Source organism: Heterostelium album (genome assembly GCF_000004825.1).
Source record: "Heterostelium album PN500 unplaced genomic scaffold PPL_contig8, whole genome shotgun sequence".
NCBI lineage: Eukaryota > Evosea > Eumycetozoa > Acytosteliales > Acytosteliaceae > Heterostelium > Heterostelium album.
In genome coordinates, this window is record NW_008805085.1 from 227,985 (window position 1) to 254,198 (window position 26,214).

The following is a 26,214-nucleotide window of genomic DNA, read 5'->3' on the forward strand; positions in this document are numbered from 1 at the left end:
TTCTTGTTTGTGGTTTCCAAAACGTGATTTCATTGAGATTTTTGAACCCATTAATCTTTTTTTTTTAAAACACATTATGAGAAAAAAAAAACCAGTGCCCTCTACACAACTATAGTTGTGGTGTAGTTAACAAAATAAAACCATTTCAAGAGTATCCAAAAAAAAAAATTCATTTTTTTAATTAATCCAAAAGGTAAACATGAAATTCAATATTGATCATATTTAAATAACGTTATTTGCTTTCTCGCTTGTTTTACTGTCCAATTTTGAAAAATAATATGATGAATATTAGAAACTAAAAAATGTCATTCATTGTTATTAAGTATTTAGAGAGGATAGTTAAAAGATAGGGAAAGAGTAAGATTGTTTTCTAGTTGTTGAAAAACTTCAATTATTTTTTTGTAGATTCTATGTTCTATTAAGACTTTGAAAATCAGAATTGGTCCTTCAAGAATAATTACGAAAAGAAAATCTCTCAATAGTTGGAGCAGAATAGAGTTCATAGACAATATCATTAGTTAGATCACAGCAGCAACATGAATCATTTCTACTGTAGTATTATTAAAGGTTAACTCATATGAAACATTCGAGCATTTTTTTTTCAAACTTGGAATATTGGCATATTTATTAATTACAAATCAATATTTTTTAAGATTTCTTTGTAACTTTATCTTTAGTTTTTAATTTTTATTTTGTTTAAAATTTAAAATCAAACTTTAAATAACAAAACAATAAATGGAATTAATCAAGTCTTTAGAATCAATATTTATTCTTAGGAGTATTTTCATTCTACTATTATTTTTTAATACATGAAAAAACATCAAAGATTCTTTGACAGGTGTACTATGTTCAAATCAGATTATAGTTTTCAAATTCTGGTTAATATTAGAAAGTGATACAAAATATTATAATGGTGTATTTAAACAAAGAAGTACTTAGTGAAAAATGCCACATTTCAAATACTAACGTCATTACAATTCGTACAGTTAGTGTCACCAATAAACAAAATCTTTAATTAATTTATTTTTTGAGTAAGTATCTCGTATTATAATACTTGTAAGTAATAAGTTAGAACATGAGAACAACATTACAATGAAAATGTAGAAACAACCTGTAATTTCCAATGATTGACAAGTCTTGTCATCATTTTGACCAATAGGAATATAAAATGATTTCCTAATATTTGGTGGTTTTTTCGAGGTGGGCATGTTAAGATTTCAAGGCTGTTACAGTATTATCCAATCAGATTTTCATTGTATTGCGAAAATAGAAAGAATCATGCAAAAATTTGTGTAATTTGGGGTAAAAAAGTTTTTAATTTCTAAACCTTTTTTTTTTTTTTTTACTTTAAAAGGTAATACAATATATTATAAATAGATCATCATTAATCTCAATTTTGTAGACCCTTTTAATTATTATAAATTTTATCTCAAAATTTTATTTTTTGAAAAGCTTTACTTACTTTTTATCCTTTTTTTGTTCACTTTAATATTATAATATTTTAAAGTACGCTATTTCTCACTATTCAAATTAGATATATATAAATAAATAAATAGTGTATAACTATCTATCTACTCAATCGAATCAACTTAAAAAACAATAATAAAATAATTATCTATTTATATAAAAAAATAATAAATATCTTGATTTCACATTTTTTAATTAAGAGTTTTAAATTCTCAAATTAAATTGATTAATAATTCGTTCCATTTTTGTCAAAAAAAAAAAAAAAAACAATACACTCACAATATATTTGGAAAGATTAAATTACAACAACAACACTCACTGTATTATTATAGATATCTATCTTTATTCATCTCATTTGCAAACTGTCTGTGTGACAACAGCAATAAATAAACATCACAAAAAGCAACGACTCAACAACAACAACAACAATTACATTATATTTAAACGAAAATCAAAAAGAAAAAGTAAAAGAATAGGAAATAAATAAATAATTATATAAAGTAAGTAAGTAGTAATAAATTAGTTTTTAAATTTAAGTAGTTGTTAGTTTATTAATATATAAATAATAATAATTATTATATTATATAGAACAGTTTATTATTATTTTAGATATCTATCTTTATAGGAAATATGTTGGATTTGAAAGATATTTGTATATTGAAAATAGTAAAGTTGATTAAAGATGGCAATTTAAATGTATTGAGCTATAATCAAATATTACCATTGGATTTGATAGAGTATCTTTTGACGATGCTTCAAAAGATTGAAAAATGGCCACTTAATAATCAATTCCTAGAATATCTATCACTGTACTCCATAGAGTCTTTAGATCTTGGAAATCAAGAACTTATAAATCTAAGCCAATGGTCAAACTATTTAGATTTATTAAATAATAATAATAATAATAATAATAATTGTAATAATAATAATAAAAGTAACGATAATAATAATAATATTTGTAATAATAATAGTTTATATAGTATATGTAATAGTTTAAGTCAATTATCATTATCTGGTATATCGATGTTAAATGACCAGATATTATCGAGATTGCTAAAGCATTTCCAACGATCTTTAAAGTCGTTAAAGTTATCACATTGCACATTATTAGATGGTTCGTTCATTGCAAGTTTCAACCAGTCTGTTTTTAAATCGATAGAGTATCTTAATGTTCGTGGATGTATCTCTATGATACCAGATAACTTTTTGTATGTAAAAACACAAACATAACTTAACTATACTATTAAAGAAAAAATAACTTATGTTAAATTAATAATCTTGTAGATTGTTTAATAGATTTGTTAATATTAAAGAATTGATATTATCAAAGACGAATGTAACCAACGATGATCTGTCGATGTTGTATTTCATGAAGCAGTTGGAGTGTATAAAGTTAAACAAGTGTCATTATGTGTCGTCCGATGGCATTCAGTGTGTATCGTCACTGCCCAAGTTGCGTCAGCTCTATCTCAGTCATTGCACAGCGTTGCAAGAGGAAGACTCTATTCGATCGCTCGCACACAACAAGACGATCGAACATCTCGATCTCTCATTCTGTTTCATCGACGACCAATCGGTGGGACAAACACTCTTTGGCATGACAGCACTGAAATCACTGGCGATCCGATACAACCGACTGACACCGATATTCTTCAAGCATCTCTCGGCGTCGCCACTCAAACAGCGTATAACATCACTCGATCTAAGAGAATCAAACAATCTCACTTCAGAGTCTGCGCTCTGTCTCTATCCGGCACCGCAGCTCACCGAGCTCTACATCACCACTACGTACAACCGTCGTGCCAAACTCACACAGCAGGACATTCAGTGCATCGATCTCGAGGAACTCTATAAATCATTCAATGGGCTGACCATTAACAGCAGTAATCAACAGCGTTTGAATTGTTCGTCTCTTAGGAATTCGATCATCGAGAAGCAAGAACATTATCCGCTGATCTTGTTGGGCGAAGACGAGAAGTTTCAAGCGAGGATGGTCAAAAGCGTATTGGAGAGAAGAAACTTTGATGTTAGAATTGCGACCGATGGCAAGTCGGCATTCGAGATGTTCTGTGAGACACCGTTCTTTGTGCTGATCATGATGGATATATTCATGCCGATTCTCGATGGTCTCAGTTCGATTAGAATGATCCGACAATTTGAAAAGACAACCAATCGAAAGCGAACACCCATCATTATCTGTAGTGGCAACGAATCAACGTTACGTTCGAACGCATCAAACAACAGATACATCGAAAAAGATGATGAAGCTGGTGGTGATGTCTTTATATCAAAGCCATTCAGACCGAATCTAGTTGAACTAATTTTGAAAATGACAACTTCAAAGAATGATAACGATACAACAACACAACTTGAACACAAACAACAAAATCAACAACAACAACAACAACAAAATCTTTGTACACAAATTGTCAATTAACAAAAATTATAAACTATTATTATAATAAATAAATAAATTATGTATTGTTAAATTAGTCAATCTAAAAATATCAATGAGTCAAGTTTGATTGACAAACCTATTACTGAATGAGATAAATCAAGAAATAAATTATAATTAATCAATAATAATAATAAAATCTAATTAAATAAAAATAAAATTCTTTAATTTATTGCTTTTAAAAAAAAAAAAAAACAAGTTCAAACAATTAGTTTTGACTTCAATTTAAACTTTTTTAATAATAAACTAAATTATCACCAATCATTTCATATTATCTATTTAATTTATATTATTTATTTTAATTTTCTATTTTAGATTAAGCAAAATAAACAATATAAAGTAAAGATGAATCATAAAAAGACAACTGCACCAATGTCATCTGCACCGGGATCACGTGGTATCGGTGGAAGTGCTCCAAAGAAATTGGTTATCAAGAATCTAAAGACTGTTACCAATTCATTTGATAACTATGAGAGTGAATCTTGGTTGCAGTTAGAGAATGCTGTTAACTGTATACATATGAAACTATCTATACAATTAACTTTAGAGGATTTATATAGAGTATGTTAGTTATAATAAACAATCTAGTCAGTCTAATCAATCTAATATCAATCTAATATCAATCAACTTTTAATTAATTGCTATAGATGGTGGAGAATATATGTTTATCAGGAAATGCAACGAATTTATATAAGAAACTATCAGAACTCATTGAAAAGCATGTGAAGCATTCATTGAAGAGTCTAGTTGGTTCGACATCCGATCTCGTCGATTATCTAGGTTTATTAAATACATGTTGGAAAGATCACTCAAATAATTTAGTATGTGTTTGTTGCAAAATAATAATAATAATAGACTTTTGTCTTAAGTACTATGATTAACTAATATATTATTATCTGTCTGTCTGTCTGTTATATAATAGATTCTTATTATGAGTATATTCCTTACTCTAGATAGAACCTATGTTATTCAGAATGCAAACACTGTAAAATCGATATGGGATCTAGGATTACATTATTTCAGAGAGACATTGTTATCCACACCAGAGTTGGATAGAAAGTTAAAGGGTGGTCTATTGGTATCGATTGAAAGCGAGAGAAACGGTGAGACTGTCAACAGAGATTTACTATCGAGTTTAATTAAAATGATGAAATCATTGCATGTAAGTTTAAATCGATATTGCTTCTCATGTGAGAATAATACAACATTAAACTAACTAACTAACTATCATTTAATGATAAACATTACTGTGTAGATATACGATATATTTGAAAAGGATTTGGTTTCGGAGACAAGTACCTATTATTATAATGAGGGTAATAGGTTGGTGGTAGACTACGAGCTACCGAGATATCTCAAACATGTACAGACGAGATTGAACGAGGAATACGATAGATCGTTGAGATATCTCGATGTTGTCACCCGAAAGTTGATTGTTGCTATGGTCGAGAAGCATTTGATCGAGCGACACAGTAATGCATTGATTGCAAAGGGATTCGATCAGCTAATCGATTTGAATCGTATCGATGACTTGCAGTTGATGTACAGTATATTGGCAAGAGTAGGTGTACTCCAACAACTCAAGACTGCCTGGTCTAACTATATCAAAAAGACTGGTTTGGCAATGGTCACCGACACCGAGAAGGAATCGACACTCATTCAAGATCTCATTGCATTCAAATCAAAGTTGGATGTAATCCTAAGCGTATCCTATCAAAAGTCCGACCTAATGACATACTCACTCAAAGAGTCATTCGAGAACTTTATGAACAAAGGTGATAATAGATTAGCAGAGTTAATTGGTATGTTGATATAATATAGATAGATAGATAGATAGTTAAACAAACATTTCTAATTCTATTTCAATTTATACTTTAGCTAAATATATTGATTCAAAGTTGAGATCAGGTAATAAAGGAATGACAGAGGACGAGTTGGAGGATACATTAAGTAAGGCATTGATTCTCTTTAGATATATTCAAGGAAAGGATGTGTTTGAGGCATTCTACAAGATTGATTTATCTAGACGTTTGTTGTTGGAAAAGTCTACATCGATCGACGCAGAAAAGTCAATGGTTTCAAAGCTAAGAGCAGAGTGTGGAAACACATTCACTCAGAAACTCGAAGGAATGTTCCAGGACATTGAACTATCAGAGGAAATCATGCAAAATTTTAAACAATCAACATCACTTCCCATTACTATCAATGTTTTCGTCCTTACCGCTGGTAATTGGCCAACCTATACTCCAATGGAAGCATTATTACCAAAAGAGGTAAGATAATCACAATAGATAATATATAAATAATCATTACTAACGCTTTGAATTCTAATTATATAGTTCGTAGAACAACAAGAGTTGTTCACACAGTTTTACACCAAAAAGTATAGTAACAGAAAATTGTTATGGCAAAATCCATTGGCACATTGTATTCTGAAAGCTACTTTCCCATCTGTAAGTTATTTTATTAAATATTAAATATTATTAAAGAAGAAAATAGATTAACAAAATAATTATAATATTAAACAAATTATAGGGAAAGAAAGAATTATATGTATCTTTATTCCAGACACTCATTCTCAATCAATTTAATAATGCAGATGAATTGACATTTACACAGATCAAAGAGTTGACCGGTATAGAAGAGGAAACACTCAAAAAGAATATTAAACCATTGACGAGCTCAAAGACAAGAATACTCAATAGAAAATCAAAGACTAAATCAAAGTCGATCGAATCCGATGATCTCTTCTCTTTCAACAACGATTTCACACAAAAGTTGGTTCGTATCAAGGTCAATGCCATCCAATCACAAGAGACCGTTGAAGAGAACAAAAAGACAAACGATGGTGTCATTCAAGATCGTCATCAAAACATCGATGCTGCCGTAGTCAGAATCATGAAGGCCAGAAAGTCACTCACTCACAACCTCTTGATTGCCGAACTCATTCAACAACTCAAGTTTTCACCAAAGGTAAGTACCTCTGAAACAAATGTTATTCATTTATTAACTAATTTAATAACCATTTTTATTGTTCTTTCAAACACACAGCCAATGGATTTAAAGAAAAGAATAGAATCACTTATTGATAGAGAATATCTAGGTAGAGATCCAAATAATCCAATGGTTTATAATTACTTGGCATAATAAAATACAAATTAATTAATTGTGGAAATTAATATTTGATTTATTTTATTTAATTTTAAGATAATTTGAAAATATCTATTTTTTAAATTCTTTCCAACTTTTTTTTTATTCATTATTAATTCATGCACAAAACTACTTTTTTATATCTATTAAATAATAATTTTATAAATAAGATCATTTTTGATCATATTAGATTAAAACGATGTTGTTCTCATGATAGATGTTCAAAACATTTCAAATACAATGAAATGATTAAAAATCCTTATATGATGGCATACTATAATTATTTCAATTTGTTTGAAAAGTTTATGGAGGGAGCAAAGAGTAACAGTAATTTGGAGTGTACTACGGTCAATTCAAACCTGTTGTTTATCACTGCCACCAGAGTTGGAAATCTACCGATGATAAAGTATCTTATCGATTATTACGATCCATTCGATAACCAGTATACATTGAACAACATGTTGGTAGCGGCATGCCAGTTTGATCGATTCAACATCATCAAGTATTCTTTTGAAAAAGTTTAAATCTACGAAACGGATGAAATGGGACTTTTATCGAGCACTGGCATACACACCACTCTCTGGCAATATGAAACTTTTAAAATATATCCTGAAGAAAGCGATAAAAAGTCAGGTTGTTTCATCTCAAACTATGAATGCCCATGATTCTGCTGCATTGATGGGGAGGATCGACATGATAGAATACCTTACAAAGAACAAAGTGTTCACAATTGGTTCAAATGATATGTATCACAGTGCGATCAAAGGTGGACATCTTCATGTTATCGATTATCTTCTCAAGAACCCTGCCTATAGGCAGCATTTGAAAAAAGATGTCAGTTTACACGGAGACAATCTAATAGATATTGCAGTCAGAGAGAATCAATTAGAGATCATAGAAATGTTGTTTGACAATGGAATAAAGAAACATAGTCAATTTATATTGGATGAAATTGTTAAAACCGGTAATTTACAAATGATGCAATGGTTTCATAAGAATACCAATGGAAAATCTACTACCGAGTCAATGGATCTCGCTGCTTCCAATGGTGACATAAAAATGGTTCAATGGTTACACGAGAATACTACTGTCGGATGTACCACCTGGGCCATTGACAATTCTGCAAAGAATGGATATCTTAATGTTATATCTTATTTACATCTAAATAGAACAGAGTCTTGTACAAAAAAAGCTATGGATTATGCATCGATGAACAACCACTTTGACATTGTTAAATGGCTTCATTTCAATCGAACTGAAGGGTGTTCCAGCCTGGCCTTAACATACTCTATTAATAATGGTTCACTTGAGATGGTAAAATGGTTAACAGTGAACCGACCAGAATGCGACATACACTCAATCAATTTCGACAAACATGTGGATTTTCTATTTCAGAGTAATCATGCTACAATGATTGAATGGTTACTCAAATCGCTAGAAATACCTATAGAGAAAGCTAAAATCACCTATCAATCAGTAATAGATAAATATCATCTATTTCCAAACTCAACAGAGTCAATTAATGTATTAAATCGACATATATCACAATAATTTAAAATTAACAACTCTGTAATAAATATTTAAATTATCGGTTCTCTTTGTTTTAAGAATCAATTTTATTTTATAACTTTTGTTTCTTTAGGTTTCTGTTGTTTAAATCTTTAGAATTGGTTGTATTCTTTTTCTTTTCATCTTTTGGTGTTTTGGTGGCGGTGGTTTTTTCAACAACATCGTATTTCGGTTTGATATTAGGAAGTACTGGATTTATACAATTGATCATTAACTTTTGATCGTGTGCTTTTGAGTCATCAACAAAGATCTCTACGGTAACCATGTCGAATACACGGAATGTAAGGCTACCATTGGAGAGTGTTTGCTTTGTACAGTCATAGATAAAGTTGGTTGGTTGATTTGGTTCCGATACGTAGACTGTTCCTTCGAATCCATAACGTGGAACCAACACAACGAATGCATTTGCCTTTACACGAATAATATATGCGTTCTCTGTTGTCTTTCTACCCTTGAAGAAAATCAATGTATGGAGATTGGTACTGCCACGCGATGCAAACTGTGCCATTCTATGACGGAAATTGTAGTTATCACAGAGATTGCTTACTGTCTTGTTGTCCATTTTCAGTGAGACTGAAGTTACACCGATAGCCGATGCCAACAGACGATGAACGATTACATCTGGATAACGACGAATTGGTGAAGTGAAATGTGTATAGATCTCCGATGCCAAACCATAATGGAAATATTCTTCGTATGGAACCGATCCAGAACTGAAATATTGTGCTGGGAACATACATCTTGTTGTCATAATACGAAGGAGGGTATTAAAGTATGGATCGTCGGGAATGACACAGAGGTCTAAAGATTCCGCCAACAACTTAGATGTATCCGTTCGGAAATCGAATCCTTTTTGTTCGACGAGTTTCGAGAGTAGTTCGAAACTCGATGCTTTCGGAGTGGGATGGCGACGCAGCAATGCACAGCCAGGGAAATGTTTATGAATCTTTTTGGCCACCCAAATATTGGCGAGCAACATAAACTCTTCGATCATGGAATTGGTTTCACGCATCTGGTAGAGTTCGACATCCGATGGATCACCACCGACCTCCTCGGTTTTGAATTTGACTTGTGGCGACGCCAGAATGAGTGCACCGGCATCGAATCTCTTTGACTTTAGTTTCTTTGACAATGCCAGCATCAAACGCAAATTGGTTGCAACAATATCGTTCTGAGAGGCATCGTCAATCTTTATTTGTGCTTGCTCGTAGGTCATCGATGCAACTGAACGGATCAAACTCTTGGTATATTCAACGTCCAACACATTTCCATTGGGATCCATCTTCCAAATCACAGAGAATGAGAAACGATCGACATTGGACATCAACGAACAAAGATTACTCGAGAGTTCGCCAGGCAACATGTCAATACGACGATCGACAAGGTATACAGTGGTACCACGATGCGATGCTTCTTCATCGATAGCAGCGCCTTCTCTCACGAAATGCGAGACGTCGGCAATGTGGACACCAACCTCAAAGTTTCCGTCGGGTAGTCGCTTACAGTGAAGAGCATCATCGATATCGGTACAGCCAGGTGGATCCACCGAGAATATACATTCACCACGCAAGTCACGACGACCCAGCATATCGGCTGGACTAACATGATCCATAATATCGGGTGGTGGCAAACACTTCATCACCGACGCACCAAATGGATGATGTGGAATATCGAATTGCAAGAGCAACACCTGACTCTCTGTCTCACGGTCACCGAGCGGACCGAGATCCTTCACAAAATGTCCACTTGGATAGCGAGAGTGACGCTCCCAGCTATCGATCGCCACAACAATACGACGGCCAACAACACTGCTGACTTGACGCGATCTAATTCTAATCTTTGGAATACGTCTATCGATTGCAACAAACAACAGTTGCTGTTGTTGATTTGTCACGACGCTATTGATATCACCCTTAAATTCGACGGCACCACAATATGGCTTCCAATTTCTCTTGATGATTCCCACCACTCTTCCAGTGGGTTGACCGTCGCCAACCGCTGTCGAGACACTGCTAGCATCCTTTGCAATTGAATCATCGTCATCTTCAATCGCCTCAGTATCGAGAAGTACAACACCAGATGGTCGAGACCACTCTGCTTTCGGCAGCAGTTCAACGGCGACAATATCACCGTCGACCGCACGATTCATCGATTCCAAACCCTGTATGAGAATCTCTTGTTCCATCAGTGGACTATCAGTCTTTACCAATGCTTCTAAATAGTTGGAACGGTCGGTTCTAATGATACCTTGATAGATCTGACCTTGTTTCAATTGCTCGGTCAACAAAGACATCGGTCGATGCTCAGCAAACTGGAACTTCTTTGCATCAACGCTATTACTATGATCGTCATCATCCGGTGACGACAACTTATCGACCAAACTTGGATTGACATCACTCATCTCCATCACCAAATCCTGAATAGTTTTACCATCCAAACCCAAAGCTTTTGCTTTCGCCAAATTATCCCTATCGTTTGTCACCAACAAAACATTTACATTCAACTTTTTCAAATGAGCTCTATACCATTCCGTTGCAACTCGAATAGCTAAATAACAATCAATGTTAATAAAAATACAAGCATATATATTTTACATCATGATAATTGATTAGTTTAGATTACCTCTATCATTTCTATCGTTTGAAGTTTCACCATTATCTCTTGTGATTGCAGTGTATTTTGAATGTTCGTTAGAGTATACGTAGAATTGGCGTTGTTGATTCTTAATGATCTCTCTTAGTCTGTTGTAGATTGGGAAGTTCTGACTTTTCACTTCGTCTAGCACCGTTGTGAGAATGACTACGTTTTTGATGGTCGGATCCTCCAGTAGATCTATCTGATGAAGCACAACATTGGTATCGAGAATCAAAATCTTTTGAGAATCACCTTCACCAGTCAACTCTGAGTAGGTACTCTCTGCACGTTCACGTTCTTCAACGGTTCTATACAATCGTTTCTTTATCTCCAAACAACTCTGACATTTCTGATGACCACATATCAAATCATCTCTTAAATAAACTTCTCTAACAACTTTTATAATCTTTCCTCTTCTTGTAGCTCTATAATATTCTTTATTTGAATGTGACATTATTATTATTATTTATCTATAAAATAATAAATAATAAATATAAATTTTGATGAATTTTGTAAAAATTTATTAAAAAAAAACGAACGAATCTCAATTTTATTAAATTTTTTTCTGAACAAGTTATATAACTTGTTTGTAACAAATGATCATATTATTTTAATTAAATTTATAATATAAATAGAGACATTCTTCAAATTTGTTTTTTTTTTGAAAATAAACAAATTATACATTCATCATTAGTTATAGTTGAAAGAATATAGTTATGTATTTTATTTTATATTGAGCATTTCAATACTTTCGATTCCAACTTTTCGATATCTTTCAATCTTTGATCATCTTTATAAGCATCTTTGAAGGTAGCGAATTTACCTGGCGATTTCAAGAAATTATCCCGCGCACCTCGGAACCCTTTACCTAGTTTAATCATTGACGCCAATCCATCAATAATATCAAAGGATGCAGCTATCCAGGCTAATGGATCCTTTTCACCACCGATAGCCATAGGCAATATCGTCCAAGTTGCACCAATGACAGGACCGATTACAGGTATGGTGTAGGCACCTATCATAAAGAACGACTCGATCAGATCAAATAGGAACTGTACTTTCATTGCCTCTTCGTTACTAATGATCACAGCAGCTTGGTTCATGATCGATTCCATTGATTCCGCTGCATTCAGAAGACCGATGGTCACAGTCATTGCGGTATCAACGATCACGTATGGATCTTCCCATCCGCCACTGACAGAATCATCCATATACTTGGAAATCTCTTTAATCTTGCTGAGATCACCGAGTAGAGTGACAGGATTGAACACCACACTCTTTAGTAGATATGGGTATTTGTTGTAGACAATGGTAGCTTTTCTCTTGATGCAAGGTTTGTTGGGAATATCGCTGGCCTCACAGTATTCATAGTGTATCGTGTAGTCTTTATACTCAAAGTCATCTTTGGTGACATTATACTTGAGAGCATCGCTGGCAGCCTTGATGAAATCATCCATGTTTCTAACCTCCATATTTCCACTCTCACATTTGCCTTCGCAATCACCTTGCTCGATTGTACATCCACCGTCCGGGCACTTAAAGTATTTATCCATGTGGGTCGGTGTAAGGAAGTTGCCGTCTCGCTTGAACATCCAGGTGTTGAATTCATCGGTCATTCTGGTGAGCATATGTGGTACATAGATATCATCAAACACCTTGGAGAATGTACTATCGGTTACTTTTGCTGGACCTATCACTGGGAAATTTCCTTTGTATTCTTTGGCTTTGGTGCATCGAATTGGAACGGTATCCGAGCAATCGGGAGGAATTTGATAGGTGCCATTAATAATCTGGAACTTTTCAATCTTAAAGTTATTATAGATATCCTTATAGAATTGATCTGGTTTATCCCATTTCAGGAGAGCCGAACATCCATTCCTGGCTGATTTTCTTCCTGGACAACTGAAATAATCATCGAGATGAGCAAGTAACCAACTGTCAAAAGCCATCGAATCGATTGGACCTTTGGTAACAGGTGGTCCACCGTTTATCATTCGATCTATCTTGCCTAGCGCCTCCTTGGTAAGATCTCTCAGCTTTTGTGCCATATATTCGATAGCACAATCAGAACTATCGTCATCGCTGGCGGAATTAACGATATCACTAATTGATTTAGATGATATATCTACCTTTGGACATTCTTTGTATGCTGCACTTGGATCGTCTGCCAATGGTTTTGGATTATATGGTACACCATACTTGGTGGTTGCAGTTTGCAAATCGATTGCCCATTCCACAGTTCCCAGGAGATTCATCGATTTCGCTTTGGCAATACGATTTTTCATAATTGCTTGATCGGTATAGGCAATCCAATCGTTGGTATTGTAGGTCATAATAATAGAATCCGATAGCGCATCATATACTTTAGAACGAACCTGACCGTGTGCAATAATATCTTCAATTTCTGCCAGTGCCAAGTATCCACGTGTAGCAGTACATTTTCCAGGCGACGCACCATTGGCAGTGAATTGACAAGTTGGTGCGGAACAACCTGGATCAACTTGTTGGAATGATCTACCATACGATCCCAAACCCATTAGAACCTTGTTCGAAGGAACACCGGCATTGGTAATCATTGCCAATGCATCGACAGTCTCTGTCCAATTGACATGAGATCTCAAATAGGGACCAGTATATTTAATATTGTAATCCCACTGACCTCTAAAGTCATAGGTCATAAATACAATATAGTCCAAGAGTTTTGCCATATCTTGAATGGGGAATGCTCTAAGATACCAATAGGAAGCAGGAGCTGCCATACTAAGTGAGTATTTGCTTGGCAAAGCAGCTCTCAGACCTTTAAGGAATTCCAAATAATTTAAACCATCATCATCGGTATGTGTAGTACCTTTGATATCCCATGCTCCTGGATACCTTTAATAATAATTAAAAGTAGTATTAGTAAATTATATGTATGTTTATGAAATAGAAATATACATACTCCCAATCCATATCTACACCATCCAAATAGTTATCTTGAACAAAAGATACAACATTACTAATGAATTTCTGACGATTGGCAGCGGTCATCACACCTTGTGTTATAATATTTTGGGTTGCTGGCTCAGTACTGAAACCCCAACCACCAAAAGATAGAATACGCTTCACACCTGACAACGCTTTGAACTGACCCCAAACATCGATATCCTTTGGATCGATATATGGTTTGAATGAATTGTCAAGTAAACCAAATCCATAGTGAACATGTGTGTAGTTTCTTGTATCGATTTGCGAAGGTCTCATGTTTAAACAAGGTCTATTTTTAATCCAACTTTCGTAGTATCCAACTTTAAAGAAACTACTTGGTGGACCAGAGTTTGAATGATAACCTTGCGGACCACAAGCACCACTCTGACATCCAGTTCCTCTAACTGGTTTTCCAGCTACATTCTTTGTTGTACTGAAAGCACAAAACTCTTCACCGTATCCACAGAATCCCCATCTACTGCAACATGCTCGAAGCGGACATGTAGCATTTCTAACGGCGTTCGTTGCATTCGAGGGTACAGCATAGGTTCCCTTTACCAAAGTTTGCGATGCTTCACCACACTGAGCGTCATAGTTGATTGTAGGCAATGGAGGTTTTCCAGGACTAATACATATAGTTTGTTCACGTTGTACATTACCACAACCAATCCATTGGTATGTATCAGAATTGAAATCCTCCAATTTTGTATATGGAGTAATATGGAATTTACCAGCAATCACAGAACAGGAATCGTCTCTCTGGACTTTATAGGCAACACACGAACCGTTGGCATTCATCTTTGGTGAGAGATCCGGTAGCTTACCAAGACCACAACAGAGAAGTTGGCCAACTGCCAAAGCTCCACAAACCTTATCGGTATTACCGTCGAATGACATGAATTGTGGGGTGGTCACGGGAGTCGGACATCTTTGGGAGGCAGCCCAACAACCCTCACCAGACTTGACAGCAACGGTTACACATGTACCATCGGGGTTCTTTGGTGCACCTGCATCTGGCAGACCACCCGAACTACAACACACCATTTGATCTACTTGCAATGAGCCACAGAAAGAATTCTCTGTAACGCCATTGGAACCGATACCATTGTATTTATAAAAGTCGCTATCGGAAATACCACATGATCTTGCAAGACTCCAACAACTATTTCCAGACTCCACCCTTTTGGTTGTACAGGCAGCCTCCACCTCCCTTGCAATTACTGATAATAAAATAATAAATATTAAACCATATATATTTATAAATTTCATTTCCTATTTTAGAGAAGAAAAATGAATTATTAATATTTGAATTATGAGATAGAATTATTTTTCAATCTTAAAAATATTTGGAAAAATTATAATAATTAGTTACCTTTATATATAACTAAAAATAATAATAACTTTGATTTTATCAAAAAAAAAAAGGATATTGAAATAAAGAATGAAAATCAATAAGACAATAGTTTGGAAAATAGAAAGTGTTTAGTGAATTTAAAACATTTTATTATTAATCTTTTCTAAAATGGGGGGTCATTTTACTTATTCATATGATTGGTTCGGTGTTTAATAAAAATCATTTGGGTATTTACAACGATCTGGTGGGTGTTGAACTTGTATTTTAATATGTCAATAAAACACTTTGATAGATCATTACTATAATCTAAAGATCAAACACCACTCTAAAATCATATTCGTCATGATGATAAGTGTTCAATATAAGGTTGTAACATAATTATAATAAACTAATGGGAAATGGTAAGTAGTTTTGATTAAAGAAGATATCAATTTTATTATTATTGATTTTATAATATTATTATTGATATTTTATTTTTTTATTAAACTATTATTATTATTATAATTTTAAAAAATAATAATATAGAAATTAGAAATATTAATAATAATAATAATAATAATGTTAATAAAAAAGAATATTATTATCTTTTTAAATTTATTCTTACTGTCATTAATAATAGTTTACTATGGAAATGTTGTTGATGCAACGTTTGCTGTAAATTCAAGAGGAATTTTTGATGTAATTCTTCAGATGGAAGCAAAGAAAGGAGGTTTCGCAACATTGCCCGGTGTTAATGTTGATGAAGTCCTCGGTAACTTTATTGTTCAATATGATATCGTGGACAACAAGGTGGAGTTTTCCGGTGGAAATATCCCGATCTCAAAGAATGCCGATGGTCATTGGGTTTTCGATGCCAGTGCAACTCAAGCCACCGGAGAACAGGTAACCGAAGTATTGGACGAATGGGGAAAGAACTTGGGTCTCCAATCGGAGATGAGAAATCACTACAATAAAGATAAATGGTTGGGTGTTGATTTCGACCCAAGCAATCAAGACGCTCACAACAATGGGTTAAAGGATAATGCACTCTACACTTCAAAGAGCTACGGTAAGGAATTCCAAGACATCGCCAATAAGATCGGAGACATCAACAATCACGAGAGAGTCGGTGATGCATTGGATCTGGCGAGACAAGCTCGGTTGGTCGACGCGCAAGATCGTGCCAGAGAACTGGAGGAATCGTACGTAGCGAGAGATGCACTCGACGGTATCGGAGATCCCGCACAGCGACAAGCGATCTTTGAATCGAAACTACCCGGTGTTTTACCGGGTCTTGCAACGGATACTCCAGATATTGCCAATAAAAGAATTAAAACCTATTTAAGAGGTCTGAAACAAAGTTTCAAAAATCATCTTAAATCGTTCAACTATATGGAGAACATTAAATTGGCAATGGGAGGACATCCACAAGTCCCCGCTGCACATTTCGATCCCGCTTACTATCCAGGTGCTGAATTTGCAAGAGTTAGAGCTGATTGTACTTAACACATTTAAAATAAATATTTTACCAATTAAATGATAAATCATCTAAATATTACCTCATTCTTCTATATTTTTAATTTAAGATCTAAACTTAACGTTGATTGATCGTTGACATTCCAACTTCTTCATGATATATAAGTGCATATATATTGTGATTACCATTGTAAAATCTTCCTAGATCCTAAGGATATATGAGAACTGATTGATTTGTCTAATCATCATACATTAATCTAACACAAGCTTAAAAAAATTAAGCTTAATTTTACTAAACAAACGTGCGCCAAAATTAAATTTTTTTAAATGAAATTCGAAGAAAAATCGATTTTTTTAATGTACAACTTTTTCGTTTTTTTTTTAGAGTATTTTATATTATGTATATATATATAGAAACAGATAGATAGATAGATGGATGATGAAATACAAGAAATGATGAATGGCAATTTAAATGGTGGCGGGGAGAACGGAAATGGAAGACCAAAGAGAATTATTAAACAAATAGATAGATATTCAAATTTTCTTGTCAATAAGAATTTAGCTGAGACCGACGATGACGACCATGATAACAGTATGGATAACGATATTGAATTGACTGATAGTGACAGCGACTGGGGTGAGAGTAGTGATAATGATGATAATTATTCCGATAAGAAAAGTAATAATAAATCAAATAAAAACAAAAATAACAATAATAAAAAAAAGAATAATAATAATAATGATAATATAACAACAGATGATGAAATAGATCATGTATCAGAGACTGACTTGGAAGCAACACCTACAAAGAAAAAGAAGAAACTATCCCTATCAACAAGTAAAAAGATAAAGACAACAATAACACCGAACAAAAGTAAAAGTAAAAGTACAACTACAACTACAAAGAGTAATAATAATAATAATAATAATAATAATGGAAATGTTAAATTTTTTCAAAAGACAACAAATAATCAGCAATCGCTTGTTCATCCAAAGAATGATACTTCTAGTTGGACATCGAAACCACTGAAGAGTGAAGGTAGTTTTTCCGGTAGCCTTAGTGGTGCTGGTGGTGATCGTAATTTTTCACCTTTCAACAAGACCGGTCCTACTTTTGCTACTAGTTCCAAGGCAAGATTCGCAAACTTGAAATCAAGTGTAGCTACTGGTGGTAATCAGTCGAGTGGTGATTTCTTCCAACAGTTTCTATACAAGCCGAAACCAAAGGAAATAGACTTGTTGGACGATGATCTTCCACCTCTATCAAAATCAAATATTTCAATTGGCGATTCCAATCTAACGACAAACTCAACATCACAACCAACATCTGCATCAACTTCACCGGTATCATCTACAAGTAAAGGATTGAAAAAGATAAACATCGATGATAACAATAACAATCATAATCATAGTAATGGTAATGGTAAAGACAATACTAGTGATATAGTGGATATAGAAGATAATGAAAATGATGATATCAGTGGTTTCAAACTGCAGCTAGATAAAGATAAGAATAAGAAGAATAAAAGAGAACAGGTGGAAGATGATGAAGAGGAAGAGGACGATGAACCACCCATTGTCAATATGAAGAGAATACACAGACAGTCGAGACCACTGTTTCCAACGCTACCTACCACTCCAACCAAGCGTGAGAGTCACCTTGCACATCAGGTGGTGACAGTCGATCTCAATGAGATATTGAATGCCGATGACGATGAATCCACTGAAGACGAATTGCCATCTCTCATTAAACTGAGAACGAGTGGTGCATCTGGTTCTATCAATATTGATGAAGATGACGAATCAACTCAAGATGAAAAGGAAGTAAAGAAAGAGGAAGAGGAGGAAGGAGAAGAAGAAGAGAATGAAGTGGAATCTTTGATGAAAGGTTACGATGTGGATGAAGATAGTGACGAGGAGACATCACAGCTCGATAAACTTATTAAAGCTTGTGAGTTGTTCTCAAAGAGAATGTTAGAGATTCTCTCAAGTTTCCAAGAGAATAAAGAGGAGAATAATAATACATCGACAGCAGCAACAGCAATAACAGCACCATCTTCTTCAACAACCAATAGAAAACTTATTACTCAACCATCTATTATCAAGAGAACAATGAGATCATATCAATTGATTGGATTGAACTGGATGGGAATTCTATATCAAGAGAAAATAAGTGGAATTCTAGCTGATGAAAGTAAGTTTTAATTAATCGATTTTAAAATGATACTTCTTCAAAGATCTAATTAGATTATTCTATTTATTTATAAAGTGGGTCTTGGAAAGACAGTACAATCGATTTCATTACTTGCACATATTTATGAAAAGTATAAGGATACTGGTCCACATTTAATTATTGTACCAGCAACAAGTAAGTAGTATTGTTGTTTAGAGTTTAACATTAAGATATTAATTATTATTATTTTATTTAATCAGCCTATAGTAATTGGAAGAGAGAATTGGAGATGTGGTGTCCAACGTTAAAAGTTTACAGCTATTATGGAACGGCCAAAGAGAGAGAAATGATGAGATATGAATTGAGAAGTATGAAAGCTGGTGTCGATTTTAATATCATCATTACAACCTATAATATTTTATTTTCACAAATAGATAGAGGGTAACTATCGTTATAACCTTAAAACTATAACTTTATCAATTACTAACAAACAGTCTATCGTAACAACAATAATAATTAATATATAGATTCTTAAAGAGATATAATTATACATATCAACTTTTAGATGAAGCTCAAAATATTAAAAATAGTGATTCAAAGAGATATAAGAATCTATTTAAGATCACTGTAACTATCAATATACCAGATAATTTATCATTATTAAATCTAATTAGATTAATGTTTATTAATATTCATAACTCTACATAGGCAAAACATAGATTACTATTAACAGGTACACCATTGCAGAATAATATTCAGGAACTTTGGTCATTGTTAAACTTTATTATGCCACATATCTTTGGAAAGATTAAGAATAATTCGATGTTGGAGGAATTACTTTCGCATGCAGAGGGTAACAATGCTATCATTTCTAGGATGAAGAAGATTCTCTCACCTTTCTTCTTGAGAAGACTTAAGTCAGAGGTATCGTTGGAACTAAAGCCAAAGGAAGAGACTATAAATCGATGCAAGCTCACCGATGTTCAAAGTAAATTCTATGCTGATCTCGTTGCACGCAGTAAGAAGCAATTGGAAGCACGTTTAGAAGCAAAGCAAGACGCAAAAGATGCCAAAGAGAAAGCAAAGCAAGCGAAATTAAAAGCAAAAGAATTGTCGAGAAAGAGAAAATCATCAAAGACAATAGATGTAGATGATGAAGAAGTAGAGGAGGACGACGAAGAGGAAATGTTGGATTTGGATCAAATCGACTTGGTAGATGAAGAAAAGAAAGGAAAGAAGAAGAAGGAGAAAGCATTGACCACCAATCAAATGATGACAAATCTATTGATGGAGTTGCGAAAGATCAGTAATCATCCGTTGTTGTGCAAGAATTTCTATTACAAAGACGAGCAAATACGTGAAATCAAACAGATTCTCCGAATGAACGACAATGAATTCATTGGATACACTATGGAGGAGATGGATGAAATCTTCTTGGATTACTCTGACTATGAAATTCATTGTATTGCACAGAATCAGACGAGAAACCTCTTGGAGAAATACATCATTCCCGATACTTTTATTGTGGAGTGTTCTACAAAGTGTTTGAAACTCAATGAACTCTTGGATGCCGAGAGAAAGAAGGGTAACAAAGTTCTGGTTTTCTCGATGATGACCAGAGTTCTCGATATTCTCGAGGAGGTGTTGTCGATGCAAGACATATCGTTTTGCCGTCTCGACGGTACCACTCCGGTGAACGATCGTCAGGACATCATCGATCTATTCTCTGGCGACAAAACCATACCAGTGATGTTACTCTCGACGCTGGCAGGTGGTCTCGGTATCAATTTGACTTGTGCAAACGTTGTTATCTTCTACGATATCTCATTCAATCCTCAGGTTGAGAGACAGGCCGAGGACAGAGCACACAGACTCGGTCAAGAAAAGACAGTCTACATCCACAGAATCATCGTAGATGACTCTGTTGACAACAACATCCTCGAGATGTCCACAACCAAGAGAGAACTCAATGACTCTATGCTCGAAGAAGGTTCATACGCAGCGGCAAACGACAACAATTCCAAATTGGAATCTAAAAAGATTGTTAAACTCTTAACATCTATTTTAGCCTAAAATATATATTTAAATAAAAAAATTATTTACAAAAAAAAAAAACTAAAAACAAAAAGGTAATCGATTACTTTATCTATTTATTAATTTGTTGATGAATCATTAACTCGGATGATGCATCGTCATAACAAATTACCGAAAAGTTGAGAACAACATTACCATCATGATGATATAAGATTCTAAAAAAAGAGGTAGTGAGTCAACCCGCCAAAAAACAATACACCACTTTGACTTTTTTATTTTATTTTTTATAATTTTTAAATTTAATAATAAATGATAAACACATTGAACAACACCAATGACCAATTTAATTTAACTTTTTTTTCTCAATTTAATCATTTTTTATTTCTAAATTTAAACAAATATATAATACAAAACTTTTTTTTAAACAAAAATGTCAGTCATCAGATTAGTTTTGTGCTCATTCTACGCAGTTTTTGTAACATTGCTCTCTGCAGCAACTCTTAATTTATCTGTCATTGGATGGAATCATTTAGTAGAAGTCAGTATTCAATTCAGTAGAAGTAGTTCATTATTATTTACTAACCAAAACAAAATTTTAAATACATAGTTGTCAAAACCACATTTAGATACTAAATTGATGGCCATTCCAGCCACTTTTACTGCATTCAACTTGACCCATATTCTTTTATTCGCCATCATCATGGTTCTCCTTGCCACTGGAAGCAAATTGAGCTCCGTTCAAGCTCCAACTCAAGTTACATACGCAAAGAAGTCAAACTAAAAATAAATGATAAATAAATAAAATAAATTATTAATTATAAAAAAATAAAAACAATTTGATATCATTATCATTAATTATTATGATTTAAATAAAATATTTAGTGTTATTTTGAAAGTATATAATTTAAATTGACCAATGGTGATACTGGATCGGTTGAAATTAGACTGGCAGCAGCACATTTAGTTCCGATTGCCATTGATTGCTGAAGTGTTTGATTGTTGATGATCGACCAAATGATGCATCCCACCATTGAGTCACCGGCACCTGTTACATCGACGAGCTCTTCATCTTTGATATTGGGTGCATCGAAATGTTGGCTAACGAGTGCATTGTCGTTCGTTTCTTTGTTGAGTGACATCACAAAAACACCACTCTTACCGAATTTAACAAAGAGTGTTTGCATTCCTGCCTCCAAAAGAATATTTGAGTGTAACTCGATCGATTGTACTGACTTGTCTTTATGGTTACTCTTATCCACCTCTCTACAGAGTTGTTCTACCTTCTTTGAGTTGCTCACTCTCAAACAAACTTTCTTTGACATCTCCAACAGTTCATCTACATTTGGCGAACTATAGGTAATCATTGGAATAATATCGACGCCTGCTTTCTCGCTTGACAGCATTGGAATCGACGATTTCGGTACGGAAGTTGGTTCGAAAAACATTGGAATTGCGCTTTCCTTTGCCAGGGCTGCCAGTGAAACCATTGTCTCCAGTGGAATGTTGGCATCGAAAACAATCATCTTACTTTTTCTGATTTCCTCTTTAAATTGGGCAATGTAATCGGGTGTTATCTTTTTGAAGATATCCATAATTGAAATGGCGACTTCCAAATCACCGACTTCGTTCATAATTGCATTGTAGGTAGCTGTTGATGATCCACTGACTCGCTTTACTCCATCGGTTGAGATATTGACCGAACGGAAATGATCGTATATGATATTGGATTGTACATCATCACCGACCATACTGATAAACAAAGTCTCCAATTGCAATCGACTGATAATCTCTGCAACGTTCTTACCAACACCACCAACTTTTATATTCATTACACCTGGATTCGATGTCTTCATCTGTAGAGCATTATTTGGATGTGAAATTAAATCAATAACAGCACCTCCAACAACTGATATCACTGATTGTTTTCTTGTTGTAGTAGTAGTTGTTGTTGCTGTTACTTCTTTATTTTGACTAGTTGTTGTTTGTTGATTATTATTACTATTCTTTAATTTTGATAGTTCAACAGCAATCAATGCTCCAACTTTTGCATTCTCCTTTATTAAATGAATATCTAAAGAACAAAAACAACAATAATATTAATAACTTAACTTCATTCAATACTGTTTTTTCTCTTTTTATCAACTTACTTGATTCTAATGATTTTCCACCAGTTAATTCATTTACTCTTTTCAATAGGAAAGGTGTTATCTCTTTGCCAGCCACTTTAAGTGTTTCCGCTTCTTTTACAGCTTGTGAAATCGATTGGTCGAAATCGACGGTCGATGGGAATATGTTGGGTACGGTAATGACGATACCACTGTTGAGTTGAAGTCGATGATTGGCATCGATTACCTTTGCACACTCGAGATAGCTATCGAGACGATTCGGTGTTTTAAACTCACTCTTTGGTGTGAAGAACGATGGGAAGTAGTCGGAACCCAACGTAATCACGGTGACACCCTGAGTCTCGAGATACTCGAGAGTCTTACCGATGTCCAGTATCGATTTGACACCGGCCGACACCACCGTTATCTCGTTCTTACCGAGCTCTGTCAGATCGGCAGAGATGTCGAACGACTCTTCGGCACCGCGATGCACTCCACCCAGACCACCGGTAACAAACAGCTTGATACCGACGAGATTCGCAATGAAAATGGTTGCCGAGACAGTGGTGGAACCTGTTCTATCGGGTTGAGCCAACACCAGCGCGAGATCACGTCTCGATGTCTTTATCGCTGCTTTGCCAACCGACGACAAATGGTGAAGCGATTCTTTGTCGAGACCAACTCTTATAGTTCCATTGATGAGTGCAATCGTCGCCGGTATTGCACCATTACTACGAACAATATCCTCTACCTCCAAAGCTGTTTTATACTATCAAAATAATAATAATAATATTAGCGTTAATATAAGATATTAATTTAAGAAAATGTACATTTATAATTTATGTTATACATACATTTTGGGGGTATGGCATACCATGTGAAATGATTGTAGACTCTAGAGCAATCAGTGGTAATCCTCTTGCAATTGCATCTTTAACTTCGTCACTGTAAATAATGAACGATTCTAAACTAATTGATCTCTGATTTTGATTTTGATTGAATATTGTTATCGATGAGCTATGATCAGCAATTCCATAAAACAATTTGTAAATCAAAACCAAAAAGAAACCTATTGACATATATTTAATTGTATCTGACATCTTTTGATTCGATTCGATTTGATTGGTTGTATATATACACCACTATCTATCTATTAAACCAATCAATTTAAATAAAGTCGATAAACTCGAGTTGAATCTTCATCTTGAAAACAAAAAATAAAAATAAAAAAAATTATTGTTTGTGAACAAAACAAAAATGTAATGCTTATTTTTTGATCATCATATCCAACCAAATTAAGTGGATTGTAATATGTGTATATAAAATTGTTATTGTTGTTTTGTATTTATAGTGAGATATATTATATAATTAAATATAGAGAATGAGTCATTTAATAGATTCATATAAATTAATTTCAAATAAATTAAAGAAAAAGTAATATCAACAACAACAATAATTATAATAATTGGTTGAATACATATATATACTTACAAGATGATTTTATAAACTATTATTATTATTATTATTATTATTATTATAGAAAGTTCCCTTTAAGGAAACCAAACTATGCAGAAGCTATAGATCAATATGCACAGATTATGAATTCATTCAAGAGAGAAGGTAACTTGATGTATGCTGCATTCTGTTGTCTCTCAATAGGTAGATGTGAACAAGCAATAAAAAACTCTTCATCTGCAGAAGCATCTTGTTTTATTGATTCAGGTATAATATATAGTTATAAAATTAATAAGTAAAATGTCTAACTAAATCATTATATATATATATCAAGGTTATTTAATATGGGAAAATGAAATAAAAGCATTCGATAATGATTATATTAGCTTTGAAGAGAATGTAACAGAAGCAATCAATTGTTATCTTTTAGCAATAAAAGTATGTAGCAGGTGTTTACTATTTACCTATATTTTGATTACTTACTTATCATATGATATGATGTTCTAGATATATCAAAATTATAAGAGATTCAGTATAATGGGTACATTATTCTTTGAGTTGGCAACAATACTGAAAAAACTAAGAAAGTATGAAGAGAGTGCAGAGTATTTCAATAAAGCAGCAGAGATTATGCGAACAGAGAGTCCTATCACCGCGATCAATTCACTAAAAGAAGCGATTCAGTGTAAGATATTGGAGTGTGACTATAAGGGGGCATGCGACCTGCTGGATACCATCGTAACGATAGCATTAGAGTCGATGCCACAGGAGAATCGTTTGAATCAAACTATAATGGTGAATCACGAGCAATATGAAAATCACAGAGTGCCATCGTCGATCAGTCTATCGCTCTACCCGTATGCACTGATAGAGGCACGCGTCTCGCTGATACTACTGTACATCCTACAGGACTCATTCCTAAAGTCACAGTCGCATCTCGGTAAGCTGGTGAACGATATCAACGACAATGAAGGTCAATCATCTGATCTCACCGATGAAACGATTGCACTCTTAAACAATCTATTAGTAAGTAACATATATACTTTATTCAAGTGTAAACAAAACAAAACAAATAACTAATCAACAACAATTTTAATAATTTATTTGTTTATTTTTTTTATCATCACCAGATGGCATGTGAAAGAAAAGAAATAAATGGTTTACAAGCAATACAAAGAGAACTATGGAGTTCACTGACCGATATGCAAAACGATATTTTACAAAGAATTTGGTGTGCCAATAAAATGTTACTTTAATTTAAAATAATGATTATATTCATTCATTCAATTGATTGATTGGTTGGTTGGTTTATTAATTTTAAATTTAATCACTATTCTTTCTCTGGGGAGAATCTCAATTAGAAATTTTATACAATCTGGGGGAGATTGGAATAAGT

At 33.8% G+C, this 26,214-nt stretch overlaps 10 protein-coding genes across 10 annotated transcripts; 7 read left to right on the plus strand and 3 right to left on the minus strand.

The window, feature by feature from the left end:
* Positions 1–910: 910 nt before the first annotated feature.
* Positions 911–7,596, plus strand: culD (cullin; the record flags this gene model as incomplete). Its single annotated transcript, XM_020574660.1, has 12 exons — positions 911–985; positions 2,077–2,675; positions 2,764–2,829; positions 3,670–3,895; positions 4,238–4,483; positions 4,570–4,743; positions 4,845–5,084; positions 5,238–5,724; positions 5,801–6,195; positions 6,262–6,375; positions 6,458–6,895; positions 7,243–7,596. 12 exons carry the CDS (start codon positions 911–913, stop codon positions 7,594–7,596), a joined length of 3,414 nt encoding a protein of 1,137 aa, XP_020435074.1.
* Positions 7,597–7,723: 127 nt separating this feature from the next.
* PPL_03736 (uncharacterized protein) lies at positions 7,724–8,623 on the plus strand (the record flags this gene model as incomplete). The annotated part of the gene is made up of 2 exons (XM_020574661.1): positions 7,724–8,386; positions 8,468–8,623. 2 exons carry the CDS (start codon positions 7,724–7,726, stop codon positions 8,621–8,623), a joined length of 819 nt encoding a protein of 272 aa, XP_020435075.1.
* Positions 8,624–8,693: 70 nt separating this feature from the next.
* PPL_03737 (putative exoribonuclease) lies at positions 8,694–11,729 on the minus strand (the record flags this gene model as incomplete). Its single annotated transcript, XM_020574662.1, has 3 exons — positions 8,694–9,092; positions 9,189–11,188; positions 11,264–11,729. 3 exons carry the CDS (start codon positions 11,727–11,729, stop codon positions 8,694–8,696), a joined length of 2,865 nt encoding a protein of 954 aa, XP_020435076.1.
* Positions 11,730–12,003: 274 nt separating this feature from the next.
* PPL_03738 (glycosyl hydrolase) lies at positions 12,004–15,893 on the minus strand (the record flags this gene model as incomplete). Its single annotated transcript, XM_020574663.1, has 3 exons — positions 12,004–14,149; positions 14,217–15,462; positions 15,881–15,893. 3 exons carry the CDS (start codon positions 15,891–15,893, stop codon positions 12,004–12,006), a joined length of 3,405 nt encoding a protein of 1,134 aa, XP_020435077.1.
* Positions 15,894–15,987: 94 nt separating this feature from the next.
* Positions 15,988–17,081, plus strand: PPL_03739 (uncharacterized protein; the record flags this gene model as incomplete). The annotated part of the gene is made up of 2 exons (XM_020574664.1): positions 15,988–15,997; positions 16,216–17,081. 2 exons carry the CDS (start codon positions 15,988–15,990, stop codon positions 17,079–17,081), a joined length of 876 nt encoding a protein of 291 aa, XP_020435078.1.
* A 402-nt stretch (positions 17,082–17,483) lies between these two features.
* PPL_03740 (SNF2-related domain-containing protein) lies at positions 17,484–19,932 on the plus strand (the record flags this gene model as incomplete). Its single annotated transcript, XM_020574665.1, has 4 exons — positions 17,484–19,245; positions 19,321–19,419; positions 19,485–19,665; positions 19,752–19,932. The coding sequence occupies 4 exons, from the start codon at positions 17,484–17,486 to the stop codon at positions 19,930–19,932; spliced, it is 2,223 nt and encodes a 740-aa protein (XP_020435079.1).
* Positions 19,933–20,010: 78 nt separating this feature from the next.
* PPL_03741 (SNF2-related domain-containing protein) lies at positions 20,011–21,297 on the plus strand (the record flags this gene model as incomplete). Its single annotated transcript, XM_020574666.1, has 1 exon — positions 20,011–21,297. The coding sequence occupies one exon, from the start codon at positions 20,011–20,013 to the stop codon at positions 21,295–21,297; it is 1,287 nt and encodes a 428-aa protein (XP_020435080.1).
* Positions 21,298–21,688: 391 nt separating this feature from the next.
* PPL_03742 (uncharacterized protein) lies at positions 21,689–22,039 on the plus strand (the record flags this gene model as incomplete). Its single annotated transcript, XM_020574667.1, has 2 exons — positions 21,689–21,796; positions 21,866–22,039. The coding sequence occupies 2 exons, from the start codon at positions 21,689–21,691 to the stop codon at positions 22,037–22,039; spliced, it is 282 nt and encodes a 93-aa protein (XP_020435081.1).
* A 103-nt stretch (positions 22,040–22,142) lies between these two features.
* Positions 22,143–24,463, minus strand: PPL_03743 (pseudouridine-5'-phosphate glycosidase/carbohydrate kinase family protein; the record flags this gene model as incomplete). The annotated part of the gene is made up of 3 exons (XM_020574668.1): positions 22,143–23,329; positions 23,406–24,132; positions 24,218–24,463. 3 exons carry the CDS (start codon positions 24,461–24,463, stop codon positions 22,143–22,145), a joined length of 2,160 nt encoding a protein of 719 aa, XP_020435082.1.
* A 281-nt stretch (positions 24,464–24,744) lies between these two features.
* On the plus strand, positions 24,745–26,074 carry PPL_03744 (uncharacterized protein; the record flags this gene model as incomplete). The annotated part of the gene is made up of 5 exons (XM_020574669.1): positions 24,745–24,797; positions 24,904–25,085; positions 25,153–25,256; positions 25,344–25,844; positions 25,949–26,074. 5 exons carry the CDS (start codon positions 24,745–24,747, stop codon positions 26,072–26,074), a joined length of 966 nt encoding a protein of 321 aa, XP_020435083.1.
* Between the last annotated feature and the right edge of the window lie 140 nt (positions 26,075–26,214).